The sequence below is a fragment of the Cynocephalus volans genome, chromosome 12 (genome assembly GCF_027409185.1).
Source record: "Cynocephalus volans isolate mCynVol1 chromosome 12, mCynVol1.pri, whole genome shotgun sequence".
In the NCBI taxonomy this organism is placed as follows: domain Eukaryota; kingdom Metazoa; phylum Chordata; class Mammalia; order Dermoptera; family Cynocephalidae; genus Cynocephalus; species Cynocephalus volans.
The window spans coordinates 27,467,784-27,485,667 of NC_084471.1; the positions used below are offsets into that span (position 1 = coordinate 27,467,784).

Sequence of the window (17,884 nt, forward strand, 5' to 3'; positions counted from 1 at the left end):
GGTAAAACAGGTTTCAGCTTGGTGACCGGCCACCCTACCCCAACTGTATCTGGTGGGGTCTACCCGCACCTTGCGACCGAGGTGGGAGACAGAATCAAGTTTGTTTAAGGAAGATGGTCTGTAATTCCCACCCACGTCTCTTCCTGCCTGTCGATTGCTATGAAAACGCTGGCAGGCACCGGCTTTTGTTTTGATTTCTTAATTATTTTTTGTTTATATACTTCTATTAAAACCTCTGTGTTAGGTCAATGTACAAAGACAGGAAAATCACTTTCCTTGCCCAGCAAAGACTTTACAATAAAAAAGACAGATATGGACACTAATAATGTACCATAAAAGCAGGCTAAGGCCTGCAAACCACAAAATATAAAAATAAGTTAATTTAGTGTCGTTTTAAAGCCATTTAAAAACTAACAACAGAAAGCAAAAACTCCTTTAGATGAACACAATAACTAAGAATATACTTTACCTTTGTATACTGCCTGTAAAAAAGAGAGATCAGGTAGGAAAGAGAGAGGAAAAAGTTGGAAAAGAATTAAATAAACAATGTGAGTGAAAGAGACCCTAAAGGGAAAAAAAATACAAAGATTACTTATTACTCAGATACACCATCACAAACAGAAGTGTGTGTCTATACAGGCGGAAAAATAGAATTAAAAGATAATACGAATCTTTCCATGAACTTTTTGACTTACCCTTGTATATTTTAAAATAATAGAAGTAGAAATAGTGGAGAATAGAAACACATAAAGTCACTAATTCATAGAGAAATATTAAAATTATATACAATAAAATTTCTGCTAAAGATTTCAATCTGTTACATTTTGCAATTATAAGCATATTTGCAGATTTATACAATTATAGGCATAAAGGATAATTTGAAATTATGGAATACAAGGCTTTGGGATTCAATAAACTCATCTTAGTCCTACTTCTGTTACTTATAAGCTATTTGTACCTCAGGAAATTTACTTAAAACTTCCCTAAGCCACATTTTTTAAATTTATCATAGGGATAATTGTTCATATTTTATGGAATTGTTTGAACTTTAAATATAAGATAAAATGTAAATCACTTGGCCCAGTGCCTAGCTCTAAACAAGCAATGGATATATTATTATGATGATGAATATTAGCTTACTTTAATCCTGCTAATTGTCTTGCTAATAAATTAAGGATTAGATTTCAGCCAATAGTACTAGTTCTGCTCCTGACTTCACAGAATGGTAATGTACCTAAAGCTTACAAGTTCTTGACATGTCTAAAAGAAATTATACTTTATCATGGGCATTTATGTCTGCGGGTGAACTGAGTGCATCTGATTTACAATCCAGATAGACAACATTACCTGAGAAGTTTGCAAACAAGAGGGTTGCAGAAGCAGAAGCAGGAAGGATAAGTGCAGATTCTTTACTTACTGTCCGATAGTTATAGAAGGATAAGGATAACACATTTTTCCTTAGTAATACCCAACATCCCTATAGCCTTCTTAGTTTACAGAGTACTGTTCACATTATTTAATTCACATTCACTGGTTCCTTTCCCCTGGTCTTCCTTCCTCTTGACCTCTAGTTATTTTTTTTTTTTTCAGTTTGCAAAAGGGACAGTCAGAAACATCAACAGGAAAGTCCACACAAAATAGTTAGCTTGACGCCAGCAGGGCCTTCTAGGTCAAGCTGAAAGTAATTTCCTCATCACTGTGCTCTGCTTCTAACCAAATCAAAAGAGGGAGGTCATGGAGCAGGCCAAGGACCTCGTGGCTCCCGGCTTTCAGATAAACAAAAAAGTGCTAGCTCTGGTCTCTCCACACCATCCAAGGACACAGTTCACAGCCCCTTCTCCTAGTATTTGTCCAAGGTGGGCGGGATGAGGTGGGAAAACAAAGGCACTGGGACTGAGAGAACGTCTAAATCCTCATATGCATGTGCAAGATAAACATAACTTTTGATCTCATATTGAGAGAACCTGTAACTCCATTTTCACTGGGTTGTAGAGAGAGTGGTTGCGAAAACCAAACACAAACTGCTTCAAATAATATCTAGTTATATTTGTCCATTTTCTGTTGCTTATAATAGAATATCCGAAACTGGGTAATTGGTAAAAAAATAAAATTTATTTCTTAGTTTTTTTTGTTTGTTTGTTTGGTTTTTTTTATCGTTTTTTTTTTCGTGACCGGCACTCAGCCAGTGAGTGCACCGGTCAGTCCTATATAGGATCCGAACCTGCGGCGGGAGCGTCGCCGCGCTCCCAGCGCAGCACTCTACCAAGTGCGCCACGGGCTTGGCCCTATTTCTTACAGTTTTGGTGGCTGGGAAGTCCACAGTCCAGGGGGTGCATCTAGAGAGGGCCTTCTTGGAGGTGGCTCTACAGAGATGCAGGGTATCACATGGGAAATGGGCTGAGCAGGAGAGCTAACCTGATCACTCGCTCTCCTTATAAAGCTATCAGCCTATGACCACCCTTTAAACCATAAATGGATTAATCCATTCATGAGGGTGCAGTCCTCATAATCGAATCACCTTTTAAAGGCCCCACCTTTCAATTACCATAATTGAAACAGTGTTACAGCAGGGATTAAGTTTCTAACACATGAACCTCTGGGGGACACATTTAACCCATTGCACTGGTAGACAGTGATACTGTTAATTTTATTTAGAATTGGTCTAGAACTTTAGGATTGGACCTTATAAAGGCCCATTTCTCTTTCCTCACTTCCCTGGAGCTTCGAATGTAAAGAATCTGCCCTAAGGTGAGCCAGATCCCCCAAATTTGCACTGATAATTGTTGGTAGATTCCTCTCAGATGATTAGGTTCCGGGAACTTTGATTCAGGGTTTCATAGGAAAGATAGTTGTCAGGTACGCCCCCTATTCTTTTCAAATGTTGCTTGTGGTTATTCACAAGAGTGGACTAGAAAGAGGACAGATCTGGAGAATTTCTACTTTAAAGAAAGAACAGCAATTATTTCCCCATCTGCCTACTGTGAGCGAGCACTTTGCATGCATTGTCTGTGTTTGAAAATTGTGACAAGCCTGTAAGGAAGGGATTATTATCCATACTCAATAGAAGAAGAATCTGAGATGCACTGGTTTTAATTTGCTAGACCTAAGAGAAAGCTCTGATAAGGATCAAGGCAGGAGTCAATACTCCCTGTCCCCAACGGCCAGGGTCTTTCCACAGGGCCATTTCTACTGTGCCTGGGGTGACACTTGTCAAAGGACCCAACTCAGTGACCAGATATAATTGCATAAATGTTAGAGGGATGCAAGAATTAATTAAATCAACCAGCATAGTGTTCACTTGGAAGAACAGTAGATTTTATACCTACATCCCTTTGGATGCCTAATAGATATCTCAAATTTAACATGTACCAAACTGAACCTCTCATCTTCCCAACTGCTGCTTCCCCTACTATCTCTGTTGATGGCAACTCCCTCCTTTCTTGCCTCAGCTCTTTATTTCATAGTCGCCATCTAAACCATCAGCCAATCCTGTAAGCTATACTTTCAAAATATATCCAGAATGGGACCACCTTGCACCACATACGTTACTATCCAAGGGACCCCATTATCTCTTGCTTCCCATTGGCTGTAGCCTCCCAGCGGGTCTCCCTGTGTGACCTGCATCCCTTTATATAGTCTCAGCTCAGCAGTCAGAGTGGCTTATTCAGTGATTCTCCATTTCACTGAGTAAATGACCTGTGAAGCCCTAGCCTCTGGAACTTATCTCTCTGGCCTCATCTATCACTCTTCCCTTCATGCACCGTGCATAAGTCCCACTGGTTTCCTTGCTGTTCCTCAAAGACGCCGGGCATCTTCCCTCCTTAGAATGCTCTTCTCCGTGTGCTTACGCTTACATAGCACTTACTATGCATCTGACGCTGTCCAAAGGCCGGGCATTATTAACTACCTGCCAATTCAACAAGGTAGGCAGTATTCTTATCACCCCTTTTGAAAGATGGAGAAATTGAAGTGTGAGGATTAAGAGGCATAAGGAGAGCCCATGCTATTGATCATTTAGTCTATGCCACTTCTAAAAAATGGTGGCTCCTGGGCTCAAGCGATCCTCCTGCCTCAGCCTCCTGAGCAGCTGGGACTACAGGTGGACACCACAGTGCACGGCCACACACACCATTTTAAATCCTTGATATTTCTGAGATCTTTATCTTTCTCATCTATTGGAAGTTGAATTTGAAAATGTATTTAAGATGTGGATTTTCAGGCATTTGCTATGCAGTCCAATTACATTCTCTCTCTCTTTTGGTACAGAGCCTTTCTTTAGCCATCATGCTATTTTTATTTTGCACTACAAAGGCATTCACAAGCTTCGATTTTTTCCTGGTTGGAAAGGGAACTTTATAATCCCTTCCTTAGAATAGCTAGTTTTCTTCTTTCTCTCTTCTGTTCTTCACCAACACTTCATTGATCAATAGGGGCATTCATGCTTATAGAAGCATAAAAGTACAGCTTCTAGAGACTACTGATTCCATTTACATGTTCTATGAATTACTGGAGAGATGGAATAAGAGCAGATATCTGCTGTTAGCAGTTGACTTAGAAAAATGAGAGCTTCCAGTTTTCCTGAGTCAAAAGTGCCAGAACCCATGGATAAAGATACTCATTGCAGATAGACTTCTAGGATAGAGGGAATGGGAGAGGGGAGGGGAGTGAATTTAGATAGAAGGATTGAAGGGGATAAAGTATAAGGAAGTGAACAGAATCCTAAGGGTGGAGATGAGCACAGAGTGTAAAATGAAGAAAATCTACAAGTCTTTAGTATTAGCCATACAAATTTTCATCACTTATCAAAGCAACAGGTTGTCATCAATTTTTCACCAACTCTTCTTTTCTACCTGTTAGAATGAATATAATGCCTGTTAAAAAATCTTTAATAATTTGAAAAAGCATAGAATCAATATGCTGTAGGTTTTTATTAATGTTTTTCTCTTTTATAAGCTTTAACATAATTTCTTCTCTTTTTTCATCTTTGTTTTTATAATCACTGGAAGTAAAATCACATGCTCATTAGTAAGTACTAGTACCTAATAGCTTCCACTTACTGAGTTTCTGTATGCTAGGCACCTGCTTGGTTGTTTAAATTCATTGCCTCATTCAGTCCTCAAGAAAGCCATAATAGGTAAAATTATTATCCCCATTTTATGGAATAGGAAACTGAGTCTCAGAGATGCTAAGTAATTAAAATGTAGGCTCCATGAAGACAATGGTTTTGTCCTTCTTTTGGCCTTTTTTTAAGTTGCCCTGTTTCCCACACCTAGAACAGTGTCTGACACATAGTGAGCACTCAATAAATATTTTTCTAACCTTAAATAAACTTGCTCACACATCTGTAAATGCCAAACCAAGATTCAGACTCACACTTGTTCACTCCAAAGTCTGTGTTCTTAATCATCTGCTGCTGTGCTTCTGGGACATTTAACTCTTAAATGTGGCTTTTTGAGATTGCCAAAGCATTAATTTAAATGGGCAGCCTCAAATAGGACGTGCTGTTCCACTGCTGCTGCTGTCAGCACACCTTTTGCATAAACAGCTGACTCTCTTTTTTCCCAAAATGAATATACCTTTATTCTTTTTCCCATTGTAAAAGTTACAGAAGCTCATTGAGAAATCTAAACGATACAAAGGTATAGAAATCAGGACAAGGTTAGGGTGAAGTGAGCGCACAAAATTTAAGGAGGAGGCACAGTAACCAGAATAAGCAATATTCTAATTCACTATTTTAAAAAATAAAAATTAATGCAAAAAAAATGTGATGAGCAAAATGTCACAATTTTAAATACAAGATCTGTGGGCCAGGATCAAGGTTGGGCAAGTGAAACACTGACTCTCAGAATAACACAAGTGCAGAGTCAGATCCTACCTGTATTTAAAATTTTGATATTTTGTCCATCATGGGTTTTTCCTACATTAATTTGATAATTTTTTAAATTACATTAACATGTTATCTATCTTGACAACTAAGTTTTTTTGGCAATTCCTTAAATTTTTCAGTTAAGGCGAATACCTCAATCACCTAACCTTAATCCTAAACCTGATAAAAATGAAAGACGAGATAGCACTAAATCAGAGATAATCACTAGTAATGTGTGATGAGCAGCTTTTCAAAAATCTATAAGATTTTTGCATGCATTTTTTTATCCACACTATTCCTATCCTTTTGAAATATTTTGTTTTCTACTTATATAGTGTATATAGTGTAAATAGTGACTACAGCGTCATTTTAAGGGCTTACATGGCATTCCCTTTTATGGCTACGTCATAGTTATTTAATCAACTCCCTACTTATCAAATGACACTGAACAATCAGTATTGTGCATACTTTTTTGCCCACTCATCTGAGTATTTTCTTGGGATAAGTTCCTAGAATTTGAATTGCTGGGTCAAAGAGTTTGTGCATGCACTGCTTTTAAAAGCCATAAAGGTTTTTTTGGGAGTCACTGGCAGTTGAATTTAGCCCCTTATATCATGTTTACAGAATTTTTAAGAATATATTTCTTTCTCTTTGCACAGGGCCAGGAGACAAAATGTCATCAAATTTGTTGCCGACATCACTGAATTCTGGAGGTAAAAAGAAATCAATCCATGAGTTCCTGCTTTGTGCCTAGTACGGTTAGGATCCATGGCGGACTGGGAGAGTGAGAAAAGGAGAATGCTACACGATAAACATAGACGTAAAAGGTTTATAAATTACCTGCTGAGAATATTCTGTTGTACTTTATAATACCCCCCCATCTTCTCATCAGGGTGCATTAAATTGTCATATTTAGCTAGATTGCTAGAGTCTCTCATGACATAGAACAAGTAACTCAATTATTCATCATAATGAAGGACATGAATAATGAAACTTTTTCAAAATCTGCCCTCTTCTTCCCTTTACCACCATTTCTCTCCTTATCGTCCTTCTTCTTTATGTGCTAGAAGGAATTAGAATTTATGACCATACAAGGAATAACATTTTTTTAACTTATAAATTTGACAAAGATTTAAAAATTAGATAACACCAAGAGTTTGTTACAGGTAATAGGCCACTCTGTAGGCCTCATCTTTGGAGAACAATTTGGCACCCTGTATTTAGAATTAATGGTTTGGCTGCAAGTGACCGAAAATATAATACAACAATGGCTTAAACATGAAAGATGGTTATTCACTAGCAGGTAGGCAGAGTCTGGATACGAGCGTTCCAGGGACCATACGGAGGCTCACATCAGGGTCCCTGGCTTCTTCTAGCTTGTTGCTGGGCTATATTCTTGGTCCAAGATGGCTACTTCTGCACCAGTGATCACACCCATATTCCTGCCAGCAAGGAGGGGTAAAGGGGATGGGGAGAGCACACCTAAACATTGCACTTGACATTTCCGCTGACATCGCCTCAGCCCGAACTTAGTCGCACAGCTATACTTGGCTCCAGGGGAGGTTGAGAGCTGTAGTCCGCTCTGTGTGCCCATATGCCACGCTAGAATTAAGGGCTCTCTTCCTCCAGGAGAATGGAGGACAAATATCGCGGGACCACTAGTAGGCTCTGCTCCACTACCAAATTTATAAAAAGCATTTAAAAAGAGTCATGTTGGGAATTTATTCTACAGATACGTGTGCACAAGTGATTAAAGATGTGTATACAAGACTATTCATTGCAATATTGCTTATAACAGCAAAAGACCTAGATTAATCATAATGTCCATTGGTATAGGGCTGCTTATACAAAGTATGAGATACAACTAGGGAACGGGATGCTAGACAGCTATTTTTTTTAATGAGGCAAATATATGTGTGCTAATGTAAAAATAACTCCTAACTATATTGCTAACTGAAAAAACAAGATGCAGAATAGTAGAAGAATATGTATTTTTAAAGGATTTATGTTACTTTGTCAAGAATTATGAAGAGTCTGAGATTTTCCCCTACTTGCAAACTAATAAGTTAGTTTGCCAGGTTTCATGGATGCTGACAAGAGACACAAAACTCTCGGGTCAGAGACAAAGGACTTCATCATTCACAATAGAGCAAGCAGTGTGAGTATGGACATGTTTGGTACCAGTTCCCTGAGACCCTTCTCTTTTAATTAATAAAATTATTTATTAATAAGATGATATGAACCTCCAAACCCACAAGAGCCCATGAAAGCTAAGATCTTGACAGTAAATTACATCTTGACCATACTTGCATGCCTGAGGTAGCCACCATGTTGAATACTGTGTAGATTATTTCTTTGGTTTTTAATTTACATATGTAGTCGTAAAGAGCATATTTTTTACTTTAGTTTTAACTTTTTAAAAAGGATATCCTTCTGACTATAATGTTTTGAAGCTTTTTCACTTAACATTATATTTTAAGATTTATATATATTTTTACATGTTGCAGATCGGTCATTTTCACTGCTGTATGATATTACGTAGTTTGTTTATTGACTCTTCTGTGGGTATTTGGGTTGTTTTCAGGTTATTGCTATTTAAAAACAGTGCTGCTAATGAACATTCTTGTACACATCTCTTGGCATATACGAGAAAGTTTCTCTTGCATATATATAGGAATGGAATTGCTGAATCTTAGATGAATATTCAACTTTAGATAATAATGTCAAAGTGTTTTCCAAAGTGGTTATGCCAATTGCATATCTACAAGCAATGCGTTGCAGATCCTGTGGAATCATATCCTCTCCAGACACTTACTATTGTTAAACTTTTTAATTTTTTGCCAATCAAATGGGTGAAATTGGGATCTCGTTATGGTCTTTATTTGCATTTCCCTGATAACTAATAGTAGAAAAGCTCTTCATATGTTTATTGGCCATATGTTTCTACTTCTGCAAAATGCCTGCTTAATAAAGTCTTTTCTATTTTTCTACTGGGTTGTTACTGCTTTTCATACTGATTTGTAGTTGTGTTGATATGGCAGATCCTAATTTTGTTGATCGTGTGTAGTGCAGACATCTTCTTCCAGTTTTAATTTATCTTTTCACTTTGTTTATGGTGTCTTTTGATGAATAAAGTCCTTAATCTTAATATAGTCAAATTTGTCAATATTTTCTTTTATAGTTAATACTATTTATGTTTTTAATAAACCCTACCCTACCCAAGACCTAAATGATATTAAGCTATATGTCCTACTATTAGTTTTAAAAGTTTATTTTTGACAGTTTTTTCCTTATTTCATCTGTAGTTGATTTTTATATATGGGGTGGGGTGAAGATCCAATTCCATCTTTTTTCCATGAGAATAACCATTTTTCTCAACACCTTTTTGGGACAGTCTATCCTACCCTCTGTATGGATATGTTTCTAATATTTCTATTATCTTTTCCATCACTATTGCTCCGTAATGAGTCCTGGTACACATCTGCAAAATTTCCCCCTCCCTGTTCTTCTTCTTCAGAAGAGTTTTCACTATTCTTTTCTTTGTTTCCCTTGTACATTTTGGAATTTACTTAACAAATTCTATTTTTAAAAAAATACTTTATTGGGCTACATATTTGCATTACAACAGACCCATTGATTACTTGTGGAAATTGGCATCTTTATGAAATTGTGTCTTTCTATCCATGAATATGACTCATCTCCCTATTTATTTAGGTCTTCTTTAATACCTCCTAATATTATCCTATGCAGTTTTTTAATTAAATTATGCAATTTTTAGTGCTTCTTATATGCCAGTCTAGGTGCTGAGGGTTCAAAGATGAAAACATCCATATGATGGAGACATTTAAAGTTATGCTTTCTGAAAAGATATTTTGTTACACTTCCCCCTGTGTAATGGAGATGAAAAAAAGAATTATGCGATTACTCAATGCACTATGTATGCATTGAGAGGCCAAAAAGGACTGCACTTCAGTAATTTCCCTATTAGGTGGAGAAAACTGAATGTGACAGCCATGATTCAAAAGTTAGCCTCTCCCTTTTATTATAAAGACAAGGAAGTTTCACAAGCAAATTCAGTTGATTTAATCATTACAAAGAACACAAGGATATGGGCAGAATTATGGCTAAGTATAGTTTTAACAAATGGAAACTAGTAACATCAGTGAAATAAACGAAGTGACATTCCATAATGCAATTTGTAAAAGGTTAAGTCAATCCACCAACAAAAGCTTGTTCTTAGCAAACACTGTTTTTTCCCACAGCAATTTCCTTAGTATTTTTACACAACAATCAAGCAACTTTCTTAACATATCAATCAGTAGGTGCACCTAGAATATCTGTCCTTGAGCCAGCAATTTTGCTGTGTTATAATTCTTTATCTATAACAGAGACTTTAGCCTGGGGAAAGTTTCCTGTCTTTTGCAAGCTTAACATTTCTATATGTAATTCCAAAGAGTTACGTTATACCTGAAACTACAGGGCTTTGGAACCTAGGCCCTGTGAAATACATTTGCTTTATTAATGTTAGTACACTCCACAATATTTAATATTGGTAAATACTCCAAATATGTTAAGAAAAACAAATGCGTGTCCAGATATACTACAAAAAGAAAGAATGAAGAAACAAATTAAAGGAAGGAAGGAAGGATAGAAGAAAGGAAGGAAGGAGAAATGAGTGCGTGAGGAAAAATACCTCATATGCAATTCACTAGGAAATTATTGGCTCTCCTTTCAAAATATAGCCAGAACCCAACCACTTTTCTCCATCTCCTCTTCTACCATGCTAGTCTGAGCCACCATCACCTCTTACCTGAATTACTCTGGTTTCAACCCTTGACACTTGCGCTCCAAGTCTATTCTCATCCAACTGCAGAGTATTAAGTAGGACAGACCACATCATTTCTCTGGTCAAAGTCCTCCAAGGGTTCTCCATTTTACTGAGAGTCAATGCCAAAGTCTTCAAAATTGCCCACAAGATACTAAGTTATCTGCCTCTCTGCTGCTCTGTCCCTCTTTTCTCCACTCCAGCTACACTGGCCTCCTTTCTTTTTTTTTGAGCACACACCAGGCATGATCCTGCCTCAGGGCCCTTGGACCAGCCATTGCCGCAGCCAGGACCACTCTTCCCCAGATATCCACTTGACTAATTCCCTCAACTCCTTTAAATGTCACTTTATTAATGAGGCCCATTCTGAACCACTCCACTTAAAATTGCCCACCCCAGCCCCCACCCCCGATATTCTGCTTTATTTTTTCCACACAGTGTTATCACTTTATAACATATTACAAAAGTTACTTTTATTATATTTATTTTTTATTATCTGTTCCCAGACACCACCCCCAACCCCCAACACACACACATCCCTCATCTCCATATAAAGTCTCTAAGATCAGGCATCCTTATTTTGTGCACCAGTGTATCATCAGTGCCCACAACAGTGCAGAAGGGGCAAATTCCTCCTTCCTCAGCCTTTTGTTCTACTCAGGTCCTCAATGGACTGGATGATGCCCACCCACATTGGGGAAGGCAGTCTACTTTGCTTGAGTCTAACAATTCAAATGCTAATCTCATCCAGAAAACCCCTCACAGACATACCCAGAAATAATGTTTAATCTGGGCACCCCTTAGCCCAGTCAAATTGACCCATAAAATTAACCATTATAGCCACCCAGTCCCAGGCCCCTTTGGGTCCTCAACCTCTGTGACACCTTCCTGGTCATCAGCCTGTTGGCTATGCTTTTCCATACTTGTGCCTGCTGTTTCCAAGCCCAGCTGCCTGGACCCATCTTCAGCTGTCTCTACTGCATGTATTATAAGGCCTAAAATGTCATGTGCAACCTTCACATCTTTGAGACTCACAGGGCCCCAAAGGCCTAACCATAAGTTCCTCTGCTTTTGCCAGATATGACCCCACCTAGTGGGAAAGTCTCCCTACCTGGCTAGTCTCCCTATCAGCTGGACCAGCTGCATTCCACCAGCTTCAACCAAATGGGTTTCACTTCCCTGCTAGCCCATGAAATTATTCAGACAAGTCAATCACATCCTTCTGTGGGAACCAGGGACAACTCACCCTCTTGTTACTACAAAGCTTGCCTGTCACAGTTGGTGGTTCATTCTGCTCCTGAGTGCAATCCCATGTGGCCCTGCATTGCAGGCAGTGTCCTCCTCCCCCAGGCTGTGAGTGTATATGAGTAATAAATAAGCTGCTTTCAGTCTCATCTATCCAGTGTTGGGTGTCATGTATTCAACCATCTCATACTATATAGGACAGGGAATCCCTCCTTCACCATCAGGGTGAATGGAAGTTGATCAGAACACTCTACACTCTGTGCTGAACCTGAGACTTTTCCTCTGTGATTTCCTCTCTCCCTAACCAACGACCTATAGAAAAAAAAAGTGTCTATAATTCTATAATTCCAGCCACTCCCATTTTCTCCACTGACTACCTGGGCAAATGGCCACTTCTCAGGTTTCCTTTAAGCTTCACTCCACTAATTCTTAACTCTGGCTGTGCATAACAGCCACCTGAAGGGCTCTCAAAATTATTTCAGTGCTGATGCTGGCTTGACCAATTGAGTCAGAATCTCTGGGGGTGGAGCCAGAGTGATTTTAGTAATATAGGGTCAGAATCACTGAGTTTCTTCACAGGCCCTCTACTTGCTGGGAGGATTTGGAGCCTTATTGTAAAGTAGAGGTGAGTGAGGGGTGTGGGGTGTGGGGTGGGGAATGTGTCCTCAGGCATCTTTTGCCTTCATCTAATTTTAGGTATCAACTCCAAGCTCCCAGTGTTCCTGGCTTTGGCTATTTATTTTTAAAACCACAATTTTCACCCTACTCCATCCCCAAGCATTAGAAGCAAGAAATAAAGAGGGGGAAAGAACAACTTTTTATCATTTCAGATTTTATGAATAGAAACAGAGTTTATTTGGAAATTCAGTTGACTTTTCTCTCTCTCTTATTTTAATGACCAGCCTTCTTTTTTATTAAGTGTACAAGCCCATGGTTTTTAGTATATTCACAAATATGTACAACCTTCACTACAGTCAATTTTAGAACATTTCTGTCAACTCAAAAAGAAACCCTGCATCCTTTAGCCATCTCTCCTGAGGCCCCATCCACCCTCCAGCCCCAAACAACCACTAATCTACTTTCTGTCTCCATGCATGTGCCTATTGTGGACATTCATATAAATGGGATTATATAATATGTGGTCCTTTGTGACTGGTCTCTTTCACTTAACATAATGTTTTCAAGGTTCATCTATGTTGTAGCATGTATTTCCTTCATTCTTTTTCATGGCTGAATAATGTTGTATGGATATATTACATTTTTAAAATTATTTATTAGTTGATGGATATTTAGGTTGTTTTTATCTTTTGGCCGTTATGAGTAATACTGCTCTAAAGATTTATGTACAGATTTTTGCGTAATCATAGGTTTTCATTTCTCTTGGGTATACCTTAGCAGCAGAATTGCTGAGTCATATGGCAACTCTATGTTCAACTTTTTAAGGAACTGCCAGACTGTTTTCCAAAGTGGCTGCACTACTTACATGCCTGCCAGCAGGGTATGAGGGTCCAATTTCTTCACAACCTCTCCGGTGCTTGTTATTCTCTTTGACTTTCTTTTTGTAAGACTCCCTAGTCTAGACTGAGGCTCTCTGTAAGGGTGCTCTGTCCATTGCTGCTGAAATGGTGGTGTAAAGGTAATGATGGTATATGTACAGTAGCAGGAAGAAACAGCATCTCAATAGTTCAAAATATGATTCCACTATTGTGCTAAAGACCTTTTTTATTTTACTGACATCCCCCATCAAGCACTAAGCATTGTTCTCAGTGCCATGGGAAACAAACAGAGGAGCTTAGACTCATGCCCAGGAGATCCAAGCAACGTGTCTCCACCTCTAGCTGAGGAGGCAAGACTGTCTGCATCCTGCCTTCTCAGAAACCCCTGTATCCCACTTACCCTACCCTGGCTGGTGGGAGCTTTACCATTCTGGTCAACAGAGGAGGGATGACAGAAGTTTTTCTTTCTTTTCTTCTTTTTTAACAGATAAAGTAGAGTATGACTCAACCAAAAAGGACAGACCTTATAAGATCTTTTTCAAAGATCTCTTTCTTTTCAAAGAAAATGAAATTGCAGCAAAGAGAAAGGTAAGGTTTTAGTAAAATCACAATCCCAATTAATGTTAGAATCATATTCTCTTATCATCACTCTTATGCATTTCTCTGGGTTAAGACATGGAGTTAAATATTGGCACACATGGTGTGTGCTCCACACTATGATCGGACACAAGTGTGAACATGGACAGAACATCCAGTGCATGGTAGGAACCTGCTAAGATGGCCACCTCATGGGGGAAGAGAAATAGGCCACTGCAGTCTAGTATGACAAGGACAGTATACCCTGCTTCATTGATTCTCATGCCAACATTCTTTCACATTTTTACATTTGTAAGATTGGGATCTAGCTTACCTAGACAGGGGATCATACATCATTGGCCGTGCATGAAATAATAATGAATCTTTCGGTAAGTGGCATCTTAGAGTTGACGAAACACAGTACAAGAGGCATGAAAGGAAATATAGAGAAAGGGGTGCCCATCTTTGTTGGTGAGAAGAGGGAGGGAAGGGTGGTAGTGGTGGTGGGTGTAAAGACATCTCTGAGAAGATAACAGGAGCTGAGTCATCAAGAGTAAGTCAAAATTTGCCAAGCAGGTATGGATAAGACATCATATATGTGTGTGTTGGGGAGGAGAATGGGGAAAGGATGAAGGGATTAAAAATGAAGGAGGGGGTGTCATTTTAAAATTATTTGGCCATGAGGCTAAATCAGCGATGAGGCTAACTTTCCTGCTGTGCCTTGCAGAGTTAATCTCAGTGCGTGGATGGTCAGACCTTACATTGCCGGGTTCACGTCTCAGGAGATTTACTTTCCTCCCAGAGATAAAGGTTAATCACAGGACTAATTAGAATAAGGAAATATCTAGAAATGTTCAGCTGATCTATCTGAATGTGATGGGTTTTCTGTATATTTTGTATAGTTTTGTTGAATTTACCCAAAGTTAAATTCAAAAAAGATTAATGAAATCAGAAGCCTAATTTTTTATATTTACTGGGGAGGTCCATTTCCTCTCAAGTTTTCAGTTTCACAGAACCAACCCTTTCATATCAGTGGAATTTCCAAGATTGACCCACATTTGGGGCAAGACAAGATTGTGAAAATAAAGTCAGAAGGACATTTTCCAGTAACCTATTTGTGATGTACATGTTTAATGAAAGTTAAATGTTTTTTATAGTTTTTCTCAGCTTCATATGGAAAGCAAATGAAAACTATACACATTGCTTCAAATAAAAAAAACTTGGGGGTGGCTTGTTTAAGGTATTAGTAGTGATCTTATAAGGGAGAAAAGGACTTATTGAACATGATATTTTTATATATGATCACTATTTTAAGACAATATTACTTTGGTATATTAAAAATTCTTTTAAACTTTTCCACTTGGGCAGGAAAAATTTATAAACCACAGGATGAAACTCTACCAAAAGTCTACTTTTTCATCCCGAATGAAGAGTCGTTCACATCTGAGCCAACTAGCTTTTTACTCTGACACAGGCGGTGGCTCACTTGAAAATTTTGGGTTAGATTCCACTCTTATTCTCCGCTTAACAGAAGGTAACGTCTGAATGACTCTTTGTTTAAGAACATTGTTTTGAATGCTTACCTTTAATGTTAGGTTTGGAGGTTTTTCTGGGGTAAGAAAAACAGAAAATATGCTGTCTCATGACGGTGGTGGTCTTTGTAAATGGAGGTTGAGAATTGGGGAAAAATTATTTTAAACAAGAAAACATACTTTTCCAGGAAGACTGTTACTCATTTTCATGGCTCTCAGGAAGAAAGTTACTGCCAAAATAATATGATATTAATGCTGGCAAAGGTGGATAAAATATAAAGATAATGGCTCTGGCCATTCATACTCAGTTCTAGGCGCAGAACTATAGAAACTTTCTAAAGATGGAAAAGCCTGATTGTCCAAGCCATAGAACTCATATATCCAGAATCAGGCAGCTAATAGAATTAAATAGCTTGTCTGTTGCAAAAATATAACCTGGTTTTAATGACCTTTGGAGGCAACATAAAACACAACAAGATAATAATTATTGCTCTACGAATGAGGGCAAGCTGGTCATCAAAAATGTCATGAGCGTTTCCTACTTATCAGATCAGATGATAACAAGATAGCAAGTTATAACTATAACATGATTTTTATAAACCTCATGGTAACCATAATGCCAAAACTTTATAAGAGACATACTAAAAATAAATAGCAAGAAATAAAAATATACTACTAGAAAAAAACCACTCAACCACAAAGGAAGACAATGAGACCAGAAAAAAAAGGATAAAAGGATCTGCAAAACAACCAGAAAAAAAGTAACAAAATGGCAGTAACGAGTCCCTATATATCAGTAATAACCCTAAGTGTAAATGGATTAAATGCCCCAGTTAAAAGACAGAGAGTGGCTGAATGGATTATAAAACAAGAACCAAGAAAATATTGCCTAAAAGAAACTCATTTTACCAACAAAGACACACTCTGGCTGTAAGTGAAGGGAAGGAAAAAGATATTTCATGCAAATGGAAACTTACAAAGAGCAGGAGCAGCTATTCTTATACCGGATAAAATAGACTTCAAGCCAAGGAAAGTAAAAAAAGATAAAGAAAGTCAATATGCAATGATAAAGGGCTTAATTCAACAAGAGGATATAACAATTCTAAACATATATGTACCCAACACCAGAATACTCAGATATGTAAAGCAATTACTATTACACCTAATGGGAGTGAAAGAAGTGTTTTCCAAGCTAGCCGCAGTAACGCCATTCCGCAAGGCACAGAAAAATACCCTAGTAAAAAAAAAAAAAAAATCAACAGCAGTTTCCAGGGCGCCCTTCAGCTGTTTCAAGAACTCCCACATGACCCGCGCTTTTTCCCTGGCCTTGTTTAAACCGACCAATTACCTTGCTTCTCGCTTCTGTACCCGCGCTTTTTGCTATAAAACAAGCTCAAAAACTCTACTCGGCGCGCCAGTCTACCGAGAGACTGAGCCGCCCGGGTACCCGTATGTTCAATAAAACCTCTTGCTAATTGCATCCGGAGCCGTGGTCTCGTTGTTCCTTGGGAGGGTCTCTCCTGACTGATTGATTGCCCAAATCAGGCGTCTCTCATTTGGGGGCTCGTCCGGGATCAGACCCCCACCCAAGGACCACCGACCCACCAACGGGAGGTAAGCTGGCCAGCGATCGCTCCGTGTCTCGTTTCTGTGTCTGACTCCGTAACTCTGACTGTCCCTCTGAGTGCGCGCACTTTGGTTTCAGTTTGTTCCGGGCTGATCGCTCTGGGAGCGACGTGTGAGTAGCGAACAGACGTGTTCGGGGGCTCACCGCCCGGTAATCCTGGGAGACGTCCCAGGATCAGGGGAGGACCAGGGACGCCTGGTGGACCCCTCAGGAGAGGATCATTATGCTCTGATCCCACTGCCGCGTCTAGAGAGGCGCGCTCTGCCATCTGACTCCTTCTTTTGTCTCTACGCTACTCGATCTCGCCGCCGTTTCTGGTTTCTTTTTGTTTTGTTCCTGATAGGCCTCTGTGTCGTGGTCCCTCTCTTCGAAATGGGACAAAATAACTCTACCCCTCTCTCCCTCACTCTAGATCACTGGAGGGACGTGAGAGCAAGGGCTCACAATCTGTCCATGGAAATCAGAAAGGGAAAATGGCGGACCTTTTGTTCCTCCGAGTGGCCCACGTTCGGTGTCGGGTGGCCGCCGGAAGGAACTTTTAATGTCTCTGTCATTTCCGCAGTTAAAAGGATTGTCTTTCAGGAAATCGGGGGACACCCGGACCAAGTTCCATATATCGTGGTGTGGCAAGACCTCGCCCAGAGTCCCCCATCATGGATGCCGCCCTCTGTCAAGGTCGCTGTCGTCTCCAGTCCAGAGAGGCCATCCGCTCCTCCC

General features: G+C 39.2%; 1 protein-coding gene across 1 annotated transcript in view; it reads left to right on the plus strand.

Annotated features, from left to right (window-relative positions):
• The first annotated feature begins 6,539 nt into the window (after window positions 1–6,539).
• CCDC38 (coiled-coil domain containing 38) overlaps window positions 6,540–17,884 on the plus strand; it is a 52,842-nt gene continuing 41,497 nt past the window's right edge. Inside the window, exons 1-3 of the mRNA XM_063115643.1 lie at window positions 6,540–6,579; window positions 13,920–14,020; window positions 15,377–15,542. Of these exons, the coding sequence (XP_062971713.1) occupies window positions 6,540–6,579; window positions 13,920–14,020; window positions 15,377–15,542 (307 nt within the window). The remainder of the gene's footprint in view (window positions 6,580–13,919; window positions 14,021–15,376; window positions 15,543–17,884) is intronic.